The following is a 21,058-nucleotide window of genomic DNA, read 5'->3' as shown; positions in this document are numbered from 1 at the left end:
TTATATATGACTACCTCAAATTTTAATAGAATTTAATATGGATGGTTCTATGTTATTGAATCCATCTTATTATCATTGAATTTTCTATTAAGAGTGGTCAAGCTTCCTGTAATACTAATCTAAGGTCAATGCAAAAACATGAGTAGTGTACAAAACAATAAAAGCAATATAGTGAGTTTGTGAGATAATCAGTGAAAACATAACAATGGACCGATCGATGATATCATAGCATAGAATCTAATACCCAATAAAATCGTCTAGTTTGATATTAAATATTTAGACATATGTCTACATAAATTTAGCCATATTTAATTATTTTCTTCCATTTAATGATGTAGCATGTACCTAAACAAATAGATAGAAAATAACCTAACAATTTAAAGGACTAATCTTTCTAAAAATTATTGGAATTGAAAAAGAGGTAAATCAAAACAAGAACCTTAAAACGAAACTCCTATGTGAAAATGAAACCAAAATGTGAATAATATCTATTAATTTAATGACATGATGGGACACTTTCATTGAACGACCAACCATTTCTTGTTTGAAAGAGACCCGTGTGGGTTAACCATGGCCAAGCAAAGGATTTTGTATGGCTCAGAAGTATAAGAAATAGAAAGCGACAAACTGGAGGAAAAAATGAGTCGAAATTTTAACACTTTTATATTAACAAATATTAATTTTGTTATCTATGCCCTCCCCCATTAACAAAAACTTTTTTTTATTCATTAGTTTTTCAACAATCATTATTAAATTTAAGGATTAGGTCTCCCTTAAAATTCGGCACTGAAAAAGATGTTAGTTGGGCAACTCATCCAGATAGTGACATTTGATCAGATTTTACAAGAATTGAATAGCATATATTATCATCAATCATTGTTCAGATTATTAAAAAAAGGCAGTTTTCCAAAGATGTGTTAAGAATGAACTTTTATAGTCATCAGATTTATACAGATGGTGATTTCGACCTTCTAAGAAAAATTAAATAAAAACAAAACCATGTGTCTGAATATTATTATGATTATACGAAGATTTAGAATATTAAATTAAGAATATATATTAAAAACTAATGACATTGGTCATGATTGATCAGAACAAATATTTAATTTACAGAATCATGTCCTTTCAATTATACAATGTTTTAATTTGGTTGGTTGGTTTCTCAACAATCTTTACTATATTAAAGAATTGTTGAAATATTAAGAAAAGCATCTTTAATATCGTTCAGTTTCATGACAACTTCTTTCATACTGGGACGTTGAAGTGGGGATTTATTTGTACAAACCAACCCTACCTGTAAAAGTTGAGTAAGACATACCAACACCGCTGATGGGTCTGATTCATTCACATTTCTAAGTAGGGTGTGATCCACCACTTCTGCTATGTCATCTGGAAAATTCATACATACCCATTTAGGAAGAGTCAATCCTTCTGTAAACATTGTATCTGTTGGCTTCTTCCTCGTCAAAAGCTCCAGCAATAAAATACCATAACTATATATATCTCCCATTGTCCCAATTTTTCCACCCATTGCATATTCTACAGATAATACATTCATTAGTGATTCTCAAAGTTCATTTTATGTACTGATGCAATATATAAAATGAATTTAGTGTAATATAGAGATAAGAATGACTAAAACCAGTGCCTGGTGCCATGTAACCAAAAGATCCCTGAAGTGCATTTGTAGAAGCCAATGAATCAAGAGAGTCCCCAAAAACCACTTTTGCAATGCCGAAGTCTGCTACATATGGAGTGATATCATCCCCCATTAACACATTACTCGGTTTCAGGTCACAATGTATCACTTGCACAAAACAATAATGATGTAGATACTCCATCCCCTGGGCTATTCCTAGTGCTATTGTTAATCTATCATTTAAGTTTAGTTTACATTCATCTCCTCCATCTAGGTACAGCCACCTATCTAAACTTCCATTTGACATGAATGGAAGAACCAATGCTTTAAGAACAGGGTTGGAACAGACTGTTATGACTTTAATCACATTGCGGTGTCGAACTCTTTTCAGTGCATTGCACTCTGTAATAAAACTTTTATGGGCATTTTTATCTTGGAAATTAAGAACTTTGACAGCAATATGTGTCCCATTATACAGAGTTCCTTTATAAACTGATCCGAAGCCACCCCTCCCCAGCAGATTTGCCTCACTAAAGCCATGAGTTGCACTCACAAGTTGTTCGTATGAAATCCTTGTGGGTTCTACATGGAGATCAAGGGTACTCTGATCTGCACTGTCAGTTTCACTAGAGACACTGTCGTCTACATTATCAGTAGAGATGCTCTGTCTCTTATATCTCCATTTATAGGAAAATGCAAGTAAGAGAAAGCACAGGATTAATATTACAATACTGATGAGAACAACAATTGTTACCTTATGGGAAACTGATAACCCTTTGTGCTTGGACTTGAAATTAGGGCACGGTGGTAAATTTATCCATGCACCACAGAGACCAAGATTTCCTGCAACTGCCGAGGTGCCAAGATCTGAGAAAACCCCTCCCTTTGGAACCTCTCCAGTTAAGCTGTTTGAGGATAGATTTAGATGGTGAAGCATTGTCATGTCTTGCAAAGCCACTGGTATTGTACCTGACAAATTGTTGAAGGAAAAGTCCATGTCTTGAAGATTTTTTAGTTTTGCCAGAGACGCTGGAATCGGGCCTTCAAATGCATTCCAAGAAAGATTTAGATATTCTAAAGCCGTGCAGCTTGCTAGAGCGCTTGGAATGCCACTAGAGAAATGGTTATGAGATAAATCTATAGCTAAAACCATAACCATTTTGCTCACATCCAAGATTGAACCTTTCAGTAAATTGTTGGAAAGGTTGAAGTAGATATGGAGATTCTGAAGACCTGCAACTTCAGGAGGGATATTTCCTGTAAGTTGGTTGAAAGCCAAGTCCAGCCTCTCCAAAGTTTGACATCTCCCTAAACTAGCAGGTATTTCCCCTGACGGTTGCGATGAAGATCAAGCTCTCGTAATTGTGGGAGGTCGCCAAGACTCTCTGGAATTGACCCTGAAAGAATGTTTTCACTAATTGACAACAATCCAAGCCTTCTTAAATGGCCAAAACTTTCTAGAATTCTTCCTTCTAACTTGTTTTTGTCCAGAAATATCCTCTCCAGATTTGATAGTTTACTGAGGGTAGATGGAATGGTCCCATTAAAGCGGTTTGCTTCCAGGGTTACTGTTGCCAAGTTTGTGAGGTTACCAATCTCATCTGGTATGTTTCCCCCAATTTCATTTGAGTTCAATGCAAGAAAGGAGAGTGAATTGGACAGGCGGCCAACTGAATTGGGCAAGACACCAGTGAGATAATTTAAACCCAAATCAAGTTGTTCCAAGCTGGAGCAATTAGTCAACGCTGTTAAAATAGGCAAATCACTGCTTCCACTCACAAAATGGTTCTGCCACAGAATAAACCGTTTCAGCTGCTTCATTTTACCAAATACCAGGGGCACTGCGCCGCTCAGTTTGTTGCGCTCCAGATAAATCACTTGGAGGTGAGTCCAATTACCCAGTGAAGTGGGTATTTCTCCAGTGAGTTGATTTCCCCACAAATACACGTCTTGCAACTCTGATAGCCTGCCGAATTCCCAGGGAATTGGGCCAATTAAGTTGTTCTGATATAATTGCAACATTTGGAGACGAGTACAATTGGAAAGGGCAATAGGAATTGACCCTGTTAGATTATTGGTGTGAACATTAAGCCAGTTTAGCTGACTAAGCATACCCAATTCAACAGGAATGCTGCCTTCGAATCTATTTTCGGCCAGCTCTATTGTAGTTAAGGAGGTTATGTTGCCTATGAAAGGTGGGAGAAGGCCTGTCAATTGGTTTAATGCCATTGACATGGTATCTAAATTTGAAAGAATACTAAATTCAGAGGGAATGCTTCCACTTAAATTGTTACGAGACAACCACATATACTGTAAAGAGCGACAGCCTCCTAGTGATGATGGAATGGGACCTTCCAAATTGTTACGGGACAACTGAAGCGTTGTCAAGCGAAAAAGATTTCCAATTTGGTATGGAATATGGCCGTGGAAGCTGTTATTATAGAGATCAAGTACTCTAAGGAAAGAAAGATTTCCCAGTAATGGAGAGATGGGGCCAAGTAATCCCATACCTATGAGATTCAAGGAAACCATGCGCTGGGGAGGAGGAGAGCAGGTAACACCAGTCCAATTGCAAAAGATGTGATCGAGAGACCAATCGAGCAAAGAATTGCACGGATCGAAAGAGAGAGCAGCCTTGAAACCAATCAGAGCTTCACGATCAGAATAATTAGAAGATTCTGCTATAAGAGCAGGCAGTGCAGAGAAAAAGAGTAGCAGAGGAAGCAGCATCATCTTCATTCTTATAAAATAGTTCTTGGGTTCACCAAATTTTAGGGATGATGCAGAACAGATGGAGAGCGCTTGAATGTGTACAATATATAATATTTTATAAACAAGATTCCTTATTAACTTATATTAATGTCAGGACTACGTTGATGAACCTTCAAATCAGATGTCAATCGGATTCGCCTATTTAATTAAATAGAACAATATTGTAATGGTGAAATTTTATTAGTGTGTTGTTTTTCTAAATTTAGTTTACATGTATTTTGAGGAGAGTGTCTTGATATATTAATATATATTTTTATTAAAAGATGAATAAAAATTTATTCAATCACAGAAGTAGATACAAAACAAGAAGGGTGACATGGCTTGTAGATAATTGCCCCCTATCCACTATATTCCAACCATGCAGTCCATTCCTACATATCAATATCAATATCATATCCCATTTGCATATTCACATATTCTCATATATTCAATCAATCTTTACATTTATTACACTAGGTTGTTGATATATGTTGTGTATAAGAATTAGCCGTTATTTTGTAATCATCATATTGCTAATTATGATAAATTTTCTTATAGACTTGTGGAGATTTGCTTCCTTGAAGTGGCTTACTATTTTTATGCAATTATCAAGTATTTGTATCACATTTCTTATAAAATTCTTCTTTTGTGAAAATTATTTTAGTACATGTGATATAAAAGCATGATCTTAAAATTGAAAGGAAAAAAATGTAATCTTTTTTATAATTTGTGATGTCAAGCAAGTAGGAAAATATCTCTCTCAATCTAGTGATATGGTTTTTAGAAAGGTTGATAAAGTACATATCATATCCACTTGATTATATGTTTGAGCTCATTTGAAGAATTTATTATTATAAAATTAAGTTTTATGGACCCCAAGTTCACTCCAAGGGTTGCAATTAAGAGATAATTTATCTAACTTCTAATTGGTTGATCAAGTATATATTGAGCTAATAAAATATAGATTTGAGATTATTTGGATTATATTTAAGGAAATTATTATGAAATAAGGTATTCTACCAGATAGACTAATAAGGATGAAAATTTAAAACATGGATATTTTCTTAGAGAAGTGATTTCTAAGTAGAGATAAGCTATGGGAGAAATTTTAGAATGTTTTGATTCAAATGGAATAAGTTATTTAAAATTATTTTTGGGGCATAATGACAAGGACATAGACTAGAGTTCAAGATGAGAACTCTCTCACACACACAAATCTGTTATCATTTAGTAGATTTAACTTCAAAGTTGGAATAATGAGGAACTTCAAAACTAATGTGATTTTAAATTGATTAAAATTTGTAAAAGTGGGAAGGACCTATCTAATCTAAAATATTAAAAGTGGTAAGCATGAATGTAGATATAACTATAATGAATAAAATAGGCTTACATTGAGAGTGCAATGTCCAAAATCCTTGAATATATCCACAATTTATCTTTCTAACCAAGGGAAAAAAAAAAGATGTTCCAAGCAATCAAGATGAATAATTTAGGATAGAAAATATGGATCCAAATGCTAACACTAATATAATATTATGGAACATTCTATAAAAGATGGCTATGTATAGGTTTTATGAGAAGGATCACTAACTATCACAAATCAAATAGAGAACTCTTTTATGTACATAAAATAACAACTGAGAAAAAAATGACAATGAACTCCTTATATCTAAAATAAAATTAGTTCACTTGAGACTAATTGATGTCTTTGAAGAGATAAAAATCTTATTTCTATCTATCATGCTAGCAAAAAAATTCATGCTAAGAAAATCAGAATAACTATTTTTTGACTCATTATCACCAAAAACTCATACAATTTAAAGCATAAATAAATGTGCATTACAATCTCAAGTTAACAAGGTGTTCCCATGAATGCTAAAAGTTTTTTTATTAACATAGTCTATTTTTGACCTAAATAATTTATATTACATAAGTTATTACTTAAGATAGTTGATGTAATGACCAAAAAAAAAAAACCATTCAAGATCACTAGAATTATAGTATTCTATAAATTACTTATTCCTAATACTACATACCCAAATTATTAAACTTACTTTGAAAATTTAAGTAATGGACTCTAATAGGGATTTTCATTGATAATTATTTTTCAATTTACTTAATAGATGAATTTATTTAAAAGAAAATAATTATTATCTTACTAAAACTAAATTGTTCTAAGAACCTTTTAATATATTCAGAGCAACGAGCGTTTCTAGAGGTCCCAGAGAAACCAGAGAATCCAGAGGAACCAAAGTAATCAGAGATGGTTCCGGGCAAGCTTTCCTTTGCGCTCGTCATGACCAGGATCCTCTTTCGATCATTTCTTTGACAGCTCCTGGCGAGCAAATGATCCAAGTCGTCTAGCAAATAAGCAAACTAAAGAACAACTCTACAATAGTTTGGAAATGCAGAATCATGAGAAATATTGAAATGTTGGTTTTTCTCACCACCCAAGTTCATTCGCTTTCTAGAATGATGCATCTTCAAAATATCCTAGCTTAGATACTTGGGCAAGTAAAGTGGCAACAGGTCCAAACATCATCCCTCTTCAATCTAGGAAGTCCAACTTTCCTCCTTCTAAACATGCCACTCCATTCCAAAAATAGACTCATCCTCAGCTCTTTTAAACCCACTTCTTAGCTCCTAGAGTTCCACCTAGCCATAGGGATCATAGGGTTTTGGGCTTCAAAAAATCCTTTCCTCCTTGGCAAGTCCCTACCTTTGAACAAAAACTCTAAAAAATGGAATAGGAAAGGCATTGGGAGTAAGCTTTTTGTTCTACCTTCGGATTCTCTAAATCCAACAATTGCCTGCCTTAAGGAGAATGCCCTTTTTGCATAATGGTGCGGCTGCCAAGGGAATAGCAAAGAAATTATGTCCTGGTGGACCTCTTCTTTTCTAGGAATGATCTCAGTCAGACCATGGCAGAATGATTTTTTATTTGTAGAGTGTGTGGACTCTATGCTGAAAAATGCAATCATCAATGGCAGTTCGCTATTTTTTCAAGGCTCGACCTTCCATTTCCTAGATTGGAAACCAGGCTTTGATCCGACGAATCACAAATTTTAGAAATCTCCAATATGGCTTTCTTTAGTTGGTCTTCCATCTGATTTTTGGTGTTCGGAGGCCCTTTTGAAGATAGGAGATTCTTTAGGATCTCTAGTGGGCATTGAGGAAGATTTCTTGAATGGCCTCAAAGGGGATGTGACCAATATCTATGTATAGATAGATCTAAAACAAGGGCTTTAAAATGAACTAGAGATAATCTCAAAAGTGTGCAGATGGAAGCAAAAAGTTTGAAGATTGGGAAAGGAGATCCTTGGTAAATGCATTCTTCAAATCAAAGTATTTGCAACTACTCGTCGGCTGTAGCTAGAGGTGCATTATCTCCACTCCAAGGAGTTGCAGTTTCAAATAATAATGACGTGAATCCACATATGGAGGTCAAGGGATTGGTGCTTCCAATGGATCTGCCTATTTTAAAAGTTGTTCTTACAACCAATGAAATGAATCTTCAGATAGAGATCAGGGGATTGGCATCTCCGATTGATTCTCCTGTTCTTCCAGTCTCACACCATTTTCAAACTCCAAGATCCTCTTGACTCTTAGATGATATGATAGAAAACCTGAAACAGTCTCTTCTAGGTGCAGGGTCTCTTTCTCCTCCCCTCCATCCTCCATCTTTTCCCCCGCTCATCCTGTCCTCGATAGTTAAGATTCAATCCAATAAAATTGCAAGGAGTCAGTTTGGTCAAAAGAAAATCCCTTCTTTGATTAGGGCTGCCTTCAATATATTCTCTTAGAATCCCAAAAAGGTTTTAAAAAGAAAGAATAAAGTCAGGAGAAAGCGAGAAAGGGGTGCTCCAACATTAATAGAATCAAGAAAAGGTAATTTTATGCCTCTAGCTAACATTTTATAGGAGGAGGATGTTACTGCTAATGACATCAAAGATGACTTGGAGGTTGAAGATGACTTCTATATCTGAGAAGAAAATATGTCCCCAGTTAAAGCCCCGCCCAATTTGCCTCTTAATCCTCTTCTTTCTCCCTTGGAGTTTCCCTCAAAGGATATTTTTGATTGCTCGGTCTCCCCAGTTATAGAGCATGTGTCATCAAAACATTGTTTCAATCTATCGACTGAGCTCCATTATCTGCTCTTGTTGTCACCTTCATTGATTCCACATGATCTAGATATGCCCATGGATCAAAAGAATCAGAGACTCCTTCAGAACTACATGAATGATGATGAAGATTTAGACTCAGTCCTGGATACTCCCTTAGTTGTAATGTATTCTAAGATCAAGGAGGAAAGGAAACTGGGATTGCATCAGTTTCTAGAAGGAAAGGAGAAACCTGATTTTGCATCCTCCCCTCCCAAGAAGGATCGTAGATCTTTGACTGAAGCAAGATCTCAAGATGGGGCAACGGAGAACCAATCCAAAATCACAGACCTTTGGAAAGTAGGGAAGGGAAACTCCCTTCCTGAACAACAATGAAAATCCTATCTTGGTATGTTAGGGGTCTCAATGCCCCTAACAAACAGAGGGTGATCAAAAGAAGGATTCTTTTGGTCAGCGTAGATGTCAGCCTCCTTCAAGAAAATAAATTAGATTGCGAACAAGTTGTTTCCTTTGGTGTTAGGATTGTCTCTCTATTTCAAGCATCTCTTCAATCAACGGTTTCTTCAGAAGGGGCCTCTGGGGGTCAAATGATAATCTGGAAGCCTTCTCAAGTTCATGTGGAAGGTGTTGCTTCTAACAAAAATTGGTTGCTAGACAAGATTACTCACCTTCAGAAAAAATCTTTCTTTGTTATCATCAACATTTATGGACCAACATCTCCTCGAAATAGGTGGCTCCTCTGGCTATCCCTTGACGGGGTCATATCCCAACTGTTTGATCAACAACTCATTATAGGAGGTGACTTCAATGCCATCAGGTATGCATCAGACAAAAGGGGAGGCATTATCAAGTTAGCCATATCTCAACAAGATTTCAATGATTGGATAGATAAGAATGGGTTATTATAAATTGACTCAAGGGACTCCTTTACATGGACAAATAGGAGAAAAGGCTCTAGTAATATCTCAGAGAAAATTGATAAATTTTTCTGGCTAGGGGATCTCAGATCTTTTCCTTTTTCCTTTGATTGTTTAGGTCTAACCTATTCAGAATCCGACCACTTCCCCATTATGCTCTCCCTTCAAGGTGTCCCTGATACCTCTAAATATCCCTTTAGATTTGAGAACATGTGAATGAAAGACCCAAATTTTATACCTCTAAATATCCCTTTAGATTTGAGAACATGTAGAATATTGTTGCAAAGAAGAGAGTTGTTGAAATGGAATTCTCAACATTTTAAAAACATCTTTTCCTTCAAAAAATATTTAGAAGAGCAGTTGGTAGTTCTAAATGATAAAATTATTTATGAGGGCATGGATCAAGATTCCTTTGAACAAGAAAAGAGTCTTCTCACAGAGTATCAAGATATCCTATCCAAAGAACAAATTTTCTGGAGGCAGAAGTCTAGAGAGAATTGGCTCCAAATCGGTGACAAGAATACAAAGTTCTTCCACAATGTGACAAAGATTCGTAGGTGCGAGAATTGGATTTCTAAACTAGTCTTGAATTAGAATCAAACTATAGAGGAGCCTGGAGATATTAAGAGAGAAATTATTACATATTACTCTACCCTTCTAAACAATGTTGAAGGCTCCCACCTGATAGAGCAAGAAAAGTTCTTGGATTTGATTCCAAAGATCATTACAGATGAACAAAATCAAAAATTAAATGAGAAATTTTCACTAGAAGAAGTATCTCAAGCTCTCAACCAACTTCCTTCTGGTAAGGCTCCTGACCCAAATGGCTTCCCTATTGACTTCATCGATAAATACTAGCATATTTTGGGACAAGATCTTATTGAAGCCTTAGAATTTGCAAGAAGATTAGGCAACTTGCTCAGAGAAATCAACAATACATTCATAGCTCTTATTCCAAAAAAGGAGAAAGCATCTAACCTAGAGGATTTCAGGCCTATCTCACTTTGCAACACAGTTTAAAAAATCCTCTCAAAAGTCATGTCAAATAGAATGAAGCCCCTTATGGACTACATTATATCAGATGAGTAGACTGGATTTGTCCCTGGACGCTCAATTCTTGATGTGGTCATTGTGGCTCAAGAAGCCATCCACACTCTTTAAAGCATGAAGAGACCAGGTATGATAATAAAGTTATATATTTCAAAAGCTTATGATAATGTAGATTGACAATTCCTTTTAGTTTTGACAAAAAATGGATCAACTGGGTCTATGAATGCATTTCTACACATAAATTTTTAATCTTGATAAATGGAAAGCCAGTAGTTTTCTTCTCTTCTTCTAAGGGCATCTGGCAAGGAGATCCCATGTCACCATTTCTCTATATTATAATGGCAGAAGCGTTAGCAGAGATTACTTTAGTGGCGAATATTCGCCAATGGTGAATTTTGTACGTCGATGACCTCAAAAATGATGAATATTTTGTATCGACTGGGGGTGGCCATGTCGCCAGAACATTATCAATTTCCGTCAAAATCATGACACGATAGCCATATGTTTTATACAATTAAATATTTCTATGTGATGATTTTGCTAATATAATATATGGTGGACACATGGTAAATTTAATTTTTTCGCCTACACTCTCCTAGGTTGCCTTAATAGACGACCATAATTCTCCTATAGGCATGTGAAGATTTGTTAGCTAGGCAGACCCAATTCGCCTGACATTTTGCCGATGCATATCTCCATTCACCCCAACTTTCACCAACTATATTGTATTTGCCAATTATTTGGACGACCTATAATCGCCTAAAAAATTACATAAGTCATATTTGGACGACCTATAATCACCTCAAAAATTACCTAAGTCATGTTATAGTTACGTGAGATTCACCAAATATTTGTATACCATATAAAATTCTCACGAAATTCGCCATATAAAGATTGGTATAAAAACATGCAATGATTAGATCTATCTCAACATAATTTGGTAGGTTCTAGGTTCTGAATTCTGATCAATAGCAAAGTTTCAGACCAACGAAAATCATTGTTATTGGCTACATTGGCAACTGGTAGTGACCTAAAGGTGAGCGATCATATTTTTGAAGTGGTATAATATTATTCTAAATTTATCTATATTTGTTTGCATTGTTGAGTTCATTTTTATTCAGTGGCGACTCGTTAGTGCCAAGTAGTCAAGACTCAAGGGGGACATTCAGACCCCAAACATCTAGATTGTAGGTAGTAGGGCCAATGAAACATATATTATACATTATAGTCTGTTATTGCTTCTTCAACAAATTAATATTTTTTTGGCAGCCTCTATTTCGTTGGAGATGTCAAACAGGAAGAGGGGTAGGAAACTTGAATTTGGGGAAGGCCATGAGAGGCCAACAAAAAGCAGAACGTTGTCTTTGTACTTTGGCATTGGGAAAGATTGTGGTGAAAATTAGGAAGGTACATCATCACAAGTACAAGTACAAAATTCACCACCTACACTGCATGTTGAAGACGACGGCGAAGTTGATATCTCAGATCAAGATGATCTTGAAGAAGATTATCTGGTAGATGCCCAAGTTAGCCAGAATGATATAATCGACTTGGGTGATAATGCCATTGATAATAATGCACAGAAGGGAAAAAGAAAAGCCATATCAAAAAAGGGTGAAACACAATCAAAAAAGGATCGAGAGTGGGATATGTCAATGAGGAATTTTCAAATTAATTGGGCATCAAAGTATCCATTCATTGAACCAGTGGAGAGTCCAATTGAAGTTAAGCCTCCAACAGAATGCAGGTGTAAGATTTGCACTTGGAAACATAACAAGGAAATTAGGTTGCAGCTAAAATTTGACACCATACAAAAGCATATGGGTAAAGTTTATGAAAAATAAATGATAGACAAGGTTGAAAAATAAGTGATAAGATGGAAAACATAGGAGGAATGTAAGCATGTGGGGAATACCGAAGAGTATTATTTTCATGAGAAAATATAGACGAAGCCTACTGAAGTTAAAGGTTCTATTGAAGCTAGTTTTGGAAAAGTAATGCAAATAGAACAACTAGGAAAAGTTGTTCAGTTAAGCATTGTTTTTTATATTTTCAGCAAAGGGCATGCTATGATAGATTTCCCATCAATTAGTCATTTGTTACACTTTTTGAAATTTCCTAACTATCCTAATAGACACTGGTCAGTAAACAGTGGATGGGAATGGGAAAGTTGTCTTGTTGAGGTTGAAAAAGATGTAAAGGAAAAAAAAAGAGAGTCAAACTTTATTGCATTTTCTTTAGACAAAGTTGCGACAGTAGACAATACTTCATGGGTATGCATGCATGTTTATACTGTAGAGAATCATACCCGCCAACCTCATCTACTATCTGTTGCTAAAATGAAGGAGAGTGCGATAACAAAAAATTTATTTCAGCTAGTAAAGAGAAGTTTAATTGAATATGGAGGTATGGATGACATGATGGTAGCCAAAAAATTGGTTTGTGTTGGAGCAGATGGAGCTTCAGTAATGCAAGATCAGAGGAATGGTTTTTGTACAAAGATTGAAACTTCATTTGCACCGTACATTACTGCAATTCACTACATGGCTCATAGAATGAATCTAGCTTTTGGAATTGTGAGCAAGTTTGCTTCTGTTAAAAAAATTGAAATTTTAATCAAAGAGCTCTACTCACACTTTTGTCAAAGTCCCAAGCGATTTATGGAAATTCAACACTTTGCTGATGGACTAACTGATTAGAACAAGCTTCTCAAGAATAATGATACTAGATGGATCTCTTTTGATGGTCCAGCGCATCGAGTGTTTTCAGAATATCCATCCTTGATTAGACTATTTCACACAACTCATGAAGAATCAGATCAACCAAAATTTCCTGACCTTCTTCGAAGGTTAAGTAATTTAGAGACACTCTTAACTTTAGCATCTCTTCTGCCCATGCTAGAGAAAATGGAGAATATTATGAAGTTTGCCCAAAAAAGAGCTTTGTATATTGCAGAATATGCTACGCTGTGTAAGATGACATGCATGACCCTCGACAATCTCTATCAAAATTAACCAACAGTATCTGATGAAAAATTTGTTAAGTGGCGGACACTCACAGATTTGAACAATCCTGATAACTTTTTATAAATCAGTGCAAATGGGAAGGTATGTGCCAATGTATGGGGAGTTGAGATACCAATGCACTTCTATTCCATGGTCGGCCCTGAGGAACCAGGAAAGCGCCCCAAGAAGCAACTAGCAAGAGTTACAAGGTAATATTTCGACAAGATTGTTGAAACTGTAACTACTTCTACGAAGAAAATTGTGTATGATCTTTCCTCACAATTTAGAAGTAGATTCCCTCCTGAAAACCTTCTCGAAGCCATGTCTATTGTGTTTCCTCGTTATTGGAGCCTCAACATTGCATTTGATTTTTGAAGTAAGCTACTGATTTTGATAAAACAATTTTGCATATCCAGAGAATTGAATGGAGTAACTATAAATAGAATATTAGACAAAACTCATCTTTGAGAGCAATCATCTAGGTTTGCATACACTATGAGAGAACAATATGGAAAAATGGAGAACCCGCGCAAAGAGGGATCAGTAACAAGGCTTTGGAAAATTATAGTTGAGAACGTAGTGTTGCGTGATTCAATGTCAGAATATTTGAAGCTTGCTGATTTATGTCTTACCATGATATTGGGTTCGGTGGAAGATGAGAGATTTTTTAGTGCTTTGGGGTTCCTAAAATAAAAGCTAAGAATCAAACTAGACAAAAATTTGGAAAATTGCTTGAGGCTCTATACATCTAGGTATGATGTCCACACTTTTCCTTACGATAGGGCATTGCAAATCTGGAGGTCCAAATGTGAAAAAAGAGGTTTGGGAAACACTTCAAACCAAAGTGCCAGTGGGACTATTGACTCATGTACTAGACCTACTGGTAGCATTGAGATGCAGTTCAACGAAGGTATGCAGACTCAGAGTGAAGAAACCACAGACGAGAATCAAGAAAGCTCTTAATTTCACGAGGATGAATGGCAACTGTAAGAGATTGGTATTTATTAATCTTATTACTGTATCTCATCATTCATATTACAAAAGAATATTACTTTTTGCAATTAGAATTTAATATTGATTTGTAATTGTATTTTTCAACTTTCTATTTCCAGATTTAAAATAGCATAATAAAAAAAAGACCATAATGTGTTTATTGATACATAGATGTTTATTGTTTATTTAGACATGTTTGAGTCTCAAATCTATGTGATACATTTCAGGACCATATGATACAATTCATTCAATAGTAATAAACATGTTGAGAACTTAGATTTTCATTAATTCTTTCAAAATATAGCCATATTATACAATTCAGTCAATAGTAATACACCAATCTATGTGATTCTCCATGGAAATTATAAAAGTGAATACAAAGTTTCAGAACCCTTTGCAAATGACCCTGAATTCCATTTTATAGAAACAAGAGAGCAACAACAGCTTCTGTGTGATTCTCTAATGTCCATGCAAAAGTGAATACAAAGTTTCAGAACCCTTTGCAAATGACCCTGAATTCCCTTTTATAGAAACAAGGGAGCAACAACAGCTTCAAATCGAATTGCAAGTTTGCAACATGTGAAGACTGAACATCAAAATCACAAACTCAACACAAATTTATATGGCCATCATAGGTCGTATTAGCAATTTAACATCTGCTACATGTTTGATGTCTCCTATTCAAAAAACAGAGTTCAAAATTAAATATTAATTCACACCATGACAAATTAAACATAGATAATAGCAGTGCCTAAAACCTACTAATTAGAAATAGAGAAATGCATAAATGTTAAAGCAAAGGAGAATTTGAGAATAAAAATTTACTGGCTGAAGTTTTGCACTGTGCATCATAGATTCATAGGCTGGATTAGCAAAAAAGCAATAGCGAGTGTTAGCTTTTTCCTATTCATAAAATAGATTCATAGGCTGGAATAGAAAAATAGCAATAGCGAGTGCATCATAGATTCATAGGCTAGATTAGCAAAATAGAAAACAGAAAAAACATAAAACCTTGAAATTAAGAGTAAAAGAAGAAAATTGTGCAATACATACTATGATTCGTAAGATTTTTGTGCTATTTTTTGTAGGGTGCTCCACTCTTCATCTGATGGAAGGTCAATATTTTGTAAACTATGGAAATTCAACTCCAACTTCATCAACATTCCATATTTATAAGATTTAGTTGACATCATTGTTTCATCTAATACCAAATTTAGAGTTGTAAATGGTTGGATGAATTCCAGAAAGCTTTGGGGAGATGTGTCCTTTGGAAGCAAGTCTAAATCATACTTCAGTTTTTATCTCCATTCTTTTTTTGTAATCTTCTTCTCCAATGAATTTATTTGATGGGTCAACAGTCTTAGGCAAACCAAGTTTAATCAATTTTTTTTTCTTTTCTTGTAGCTTCAATATCTTTTTTCCATAATTTTCCATAAATTCTAATGTTTCCCTTAGCTTCTAGCATTTTTGAATGATAGATGATATCTTAACTATAGCATCAATGCAACTCTTAATTCCCTTGGATGCCAAGTAGCTGTCACTAGAACTGTAGACTACTTTCATAATCCTTTTTGCCATATCCTCTTTTGAATAAACATGTGTTCTCTTCTCATAGTGCCCTTTGATTTTCATATAAATTAGTCTCGGACATTCAGTCAATTGAAACCATTCAAACAACTTGTCATTCCTTTGCATTATTTGCCGCCAAATGTTTTCTTGTATATACTTCATTGTATTTTTCATATTATCTTTTAATCTATCCTCCAAAGTTTTTACTTTATCATTTGCATTTTGCAGGCCTTCTTTCATTTGTGCACATTTTTTTCTTTCTTCCTCTACTTCCTCTTGCAAATTTTTTTCTTTTCCCTTCCCATGATCCAATAGGTCCTGTAATTTTCTGATTTCGGTAATAGCAGACTCATAACTTTTGTATAATTTTTGAAAAGTGGCTCTTTCCTCATCAACTTTTTTAATGCTTTTAGCCAATTTTTCTGTCAAGTCCTTCAATTCTTCATCCATCTTCTCCTACTTTGTAATTTCTACTGTAGAGCCTGAATTTTTTATCCTTTTCTGTAAATCATTGCACTTGCTTTTTGCTGCTTTCCTCCTTGATTTTTTGTTTGCCAGGTCTACCTGTAACTTTTCTATTTGTTTCTCCAGTTTATTTTTTTCTCTCTCCACCTTTAGCAGTGAAGTGTAGACAACTTCATTAGTCCTTTTTGACACACTAATTTTGTCCACATTATGTAACTTGGAAAAATCCATTTGGAGGGTGCTAACTTGAAATTTGGAGGGATCTATCTAACTGTGTGGTGGATTTTTATCTTTAGTTGGGGCCAGGGGCATAACAACCATGAACTCCATCATATCTTTCTGTGGGTCATATGTTGGAAATACCCTATTCCTTGTTGACTCTTTGTTTAAAACCTTAGTCAGGGAAACCCTATGAAATGCTTTCTTTTTTTCTTTATTTGCTTTTGTTGTGTGTTCATATTTTTCATAGTAATCACGATATTGAAAATTTGGGCTTGGTGAAGGAATTGAATGTTTGAAAGGTGACATAGGAATACTAGAGGCTCCAGTTCCACTTATTCCTGTGGTTTTAACTAATGCTTGACTAGGATTACCAACAACAATTCCTGATACTATCCCACTCCCATGGACACTTTCATCTGTAGTTTTCATATTCTTTCTAGGTGTGTGATCTGAAGCTGCAAATGATTGTTTTGTAGTATCAGTGGCACTTGATATAGGATTCTAAATAGTATTAGTATCTACCACTAGTGGCCTCTTTCTAGAGATATTTTGTTGTAGCCCTTGTCCAACAACTAGACAAGTAGTATCAGTAGTACTAGTAGTACCCATGCCAACCCCACCATGGCCACCAATCACAGCATCACTTGACTAAACAATAATGGGAATCCTATCACTAGATTCCCCACCTGTGGTAGTGGCACTTGATTCACCACCAATGGGAATACCATGATGTGGTGGTGGTTGTGGATTTGAACCTGAAACAAATGTAGGTGAACCTTGAGGGTAATGAGTAGTACCTATTTGTGATGAATCTGAAGAATCAAGTCCAATGACTAGTTTAACAAGAGCTTTTGATTTTGACCCTGATGGAAGTTGTACCTAAAGTGGATACCAAATGCCCTCTCCTCTGGCACCTAGACCACCACCTTCAAAACCCATTTTTTCCACAATGCTTGCCCCTTTGCTATATTTTTCTTTCATGGACTCATGGACTGCACCTAATATTTTAGGGGTTGTAGTATTTGTTGGAGTGGGCTCAACCTCATACTCATCATCATTTTCACTCATGTCATGTGTTGTTGTGGGATGCTCCATATTCCACAATTTTCTAAACTCACCATCCTCGTCGATGGTCTCAAATTTTGTACTGGTCTTTGGTTCACCGATATTCCTCCTCATTGTCCAAAACTCATTTATTTTGGTTTGAGTCCAAAAACTCTCTTTACATTCTTGCAGAATTGATTTGGAAATAGATTTCTTAGATGGATTAGTAGATTTTAGGTAGAAATTGTAGGACCTCCTATTTTGGATGCCCTGGCCCTCCTCTGTTGTCCTTTATTTGTGCAATGCTATAATTTGTAATGAAATTTCTTCTGCTGAAATGTTATTGTCAGCTACAATTTTCTCCATCTTTTTTTTAACCTCATCCCAAGAGTCCATGTTTCTAAGCTTTTATAGAAATGGTTTACTTTCATGTTGAGATAACGCTGAAGAGTTCTCATTTTTCTTAAGCCTTGCTTGAACTACACCGATTGGATCATACTGCCAGAGACCCTCCTCACCAAAGTTAAAAACTGTCCAAAAATCATGTGCCACATTGAATGCTTTTCTCTCAAATGTGAACCCTCCACATGAGAAAGGCAAGGAAGGAAATATGCTCTTCTTTTGCTGACCATGGAAGTACGTATTTGTGCTCTCCAATTTCCGTACATACTCTAATGCAAATACCCTCTCTATCACATGTATTGGAAGTCTATATGGTTTTACTATTGATCCGTAAAACCTTAACACAATAAACTGTTCCATGAAGAACCAATCAGCCAATTCTATTTGACTTTTGAGTTGAATGCAATCTCTACAAGACACAGGCAACCTAGGCCTTGGAGTACTTGTAATTTCATTATACATAGGTGCCAAAAAGAGTTCTACAAAATGGTTGTAGTTCTTTCTATTATCATGCATCCTTATCTTTGGTGTCCATTCATATATTGGACACTTTGTTCTGTTCCCAATCTTCTCATCAATCTTATAGCTCACAATTTGAAGCTTGTTGGTCTGGAATATTGCACAATACTTGGATATAAGGAGATATCACAAGTAGGATGAGAACCTAAATGACTTACAGGAACCTTTTTTTATCATTAGTAATTGTTTTTGCATGGATTTAACAATGTGCTCAATAAAATTATATCTTATGGGCTGACCTACACAATGGATATTATAAATTATTTCAGGAAGGCTTGCACCCACTTCCCTATCATTTTCCAATCCCAGGAAAAATGACAGCAAGGAAATAGTATCCGCAACCCATGGAACAAAAATGTTAGAATCATAAGGAGGCTTATGATTCTAATCCAACACAATACTAGTACCACTCTTTATTATAGCTTTGATAAATGAATCTCTCCGACTTGGATCGACACTCTCATAATTCTCTGCCAGCTTTTCAAGGTCAATTTGGACGTTTGAGTTTTGGGCTTCAAATCCTAGGTTCAACAAACGAGAAAATTCTCCCTCATTTATGGATAGAATTTCCTCTTTTGTATTTTTATTGACAATTGCTTTTTTATCTTCATCATAATTTTCGATGCAGACCATGACAAAATCAAAGCAAGGGAATACTTCAGGTAACACCATGCTTCCCAATCCAACATCCCATGATGTGATTTTATTTGTTTTTTGTTTTAACATTGGGTTGAAAATAGTAAATTTTGCTCTGGATGCATCTACTACCTTACTAGACAATGCATATCTAATATCTATGATACGTTTTTCACCATGGATAGCAGAGTCATAAATATCATGGTATTCATCATTGAAACCTATTATTTTAACCAGTTCGGTTAGGTACATTTTATTTTTCACTTTGCTTCCTGTTGAATTACTGCTTCCCGTTTTCCCCATCGTTGTTATTGTTAATAATTCAAAATAATGGTAGATAAAAACCTGAAAATTCTAACCCTCAAATTGGACCACGAGATTAAAAAAATCAAAAAGGCAGGATGTAGGTGTTGTAGATTTTACCCGGAATTTATATTTCACTAGATTGGTACAGACAGTCTCTGTTGCAACATGCATTCCTCAATCTAGTAGTTGTTTCTAAATCTCCCTCAATTTACAGGTTTGTCCATGAAATGAAATACGATTATGATTTACGAGTCTCTTATTTTGAAAACTTTGAAAAGTACAAAAGTAATACCCAATGCGCAAAATATCTAGAATCATGTTGTAATTTTATTAATTATTATTAATAACTATTCCATGCCGAAGGACAAAACATTCATTACTTCAGTATAAATTCTGAGGACATTAAATGTAAAACATTCAATTCTGGGCGAAGTTCTCACAAATGTGTTCACTTTCCACATTTGGGCTGAAATCCACCCTAAGCCATTGATATTAGCTCATCCAATAGACGATGGCAAAATATCTAGAATCATGTTGTAATTTTATGACTTATTATTAATAACTATTCCATGCCGAAGGACAAAACATTCATTACTTCAATATAAATTCTGAGGACATTAGACTTAATTATATTTAATTAAACTTAAAACGTTTCAATTCTGGGCGAAGTTCTCACAAATGTGTTCACTTCCCACATTCAGGTCCAAATCTGTCCTAAGTCATTGATCTTTGCTCATCCAATGGATGATGGTAAATGTTGTCAGATGTCGTGGGATGGTGGGTCCCATGACTTCTGCCATTTTTTTGGCACGTCACCATACTCGGGTCACTTTTCGGGTCTTTTTTTAAAGTCTATTTAATCATTTTAAAATTCTCCCCGAAAAAGATCTTTATAGAGTTAGACTTAATTATATTTAATTAAATTTAAAATGTTAAATTCTGGGTGAAGTTTTCACAAACGTACGTGTTCACTTCCCACATTCGGGCCGAAATCCACCCTTAGTCGTTGATCTTTGTTCATCCAACGAATGATGGCACCTGTTTTTAGATGTAGTGGGTCCCACGACTTGTGCCATTTTTCTGGCATGTCACCATACTCATGTCACTTTTTGGGTCTATTTTTTAAGTCTATTTAATCATTTTAAACTTTCACCCGAAAAAGAGATTTATAGTCTATAGACTATAGACTTAATTATATTTAATTAAATTTAAAATGTTCAACTCCCGACGAAGTTCTCACAAATGTGTTCACTTCCCACATTCAGGCCGAAATCCACCCTAAGCCGTTGATCTTTGTTCATCCAACGGTTGATGGTACATGTTTACAGATGTAGTGGGTCCCACGACTTCTTCCATTTTTCTGGCACGTCACCATACTCATGTCACTATTCGGGTCTGTTTTTAAAGTCTATTTAATCA

The 21,058-nt window shown here is 35.3% G+C and overlaps 2 protein-coding genes across 2 annotated transcripts; both read right to left on the bottom strand.

The window, feature by feature from the left end:
• Window positions 1-1,180: 1,180 nt before the first annotated feature.
• Window positions 1,181-2,798, bottom strand: LOC131064789 (putative leucine-rich repeat receptor-like serine/threonine-protein kinase At2g24130). Its single transcript, XM_059219062.1, has 2 exons — window positions 1,643-2,798; window positions 1,181-1,539 (listed from the first exon to the last, which is right to left on the bottom strand). Exons 1-2 carry the CDS (start codon window positions 2,796-2,798, stop codon window positions 1,181-1,183), a joined length of 1,515 nt encoding a protein of 504 aa, XP_059075045.1.
• Window positions 2,799-2,947: 149 nt separating this feature from the next.
• On the bottom strand, window positions 2,948-4,378 carry LOC131875054 (LRR receptor-like serine/threonine-protein kinase EFR). The gene has a single exon (XM_059219061.1). It carries the CDS (start codon window positions 4,376-4,378, stop codon window positions 2,948-2,950), a length of 1,431 nt encoding a protein of 476 aa, XP_059075044.1.
• Between the last annotated feature and the right edge of the window lie 16,680 nt (window positions 4,379-21,058).

Source organism: Cryptomeria japonica, chromosome 4, assembly GCF_030272615.1.
Source record: "Cryptomeria japonica chromosome 4, Sugi_1.0, whole genome shotgun sequence".
NCBI lineage: Eukaryota > Viridiplantae > Streptophyta > Pinopsida > Cupressales > Cupressaceae > Cryptomeria > Cryptomeria japonica.
The sequence above is the reverse complement of the archived record's forward strand: the minus strand, read 5'-3'. Positions and strand labels throughout refer to the sequence as shown.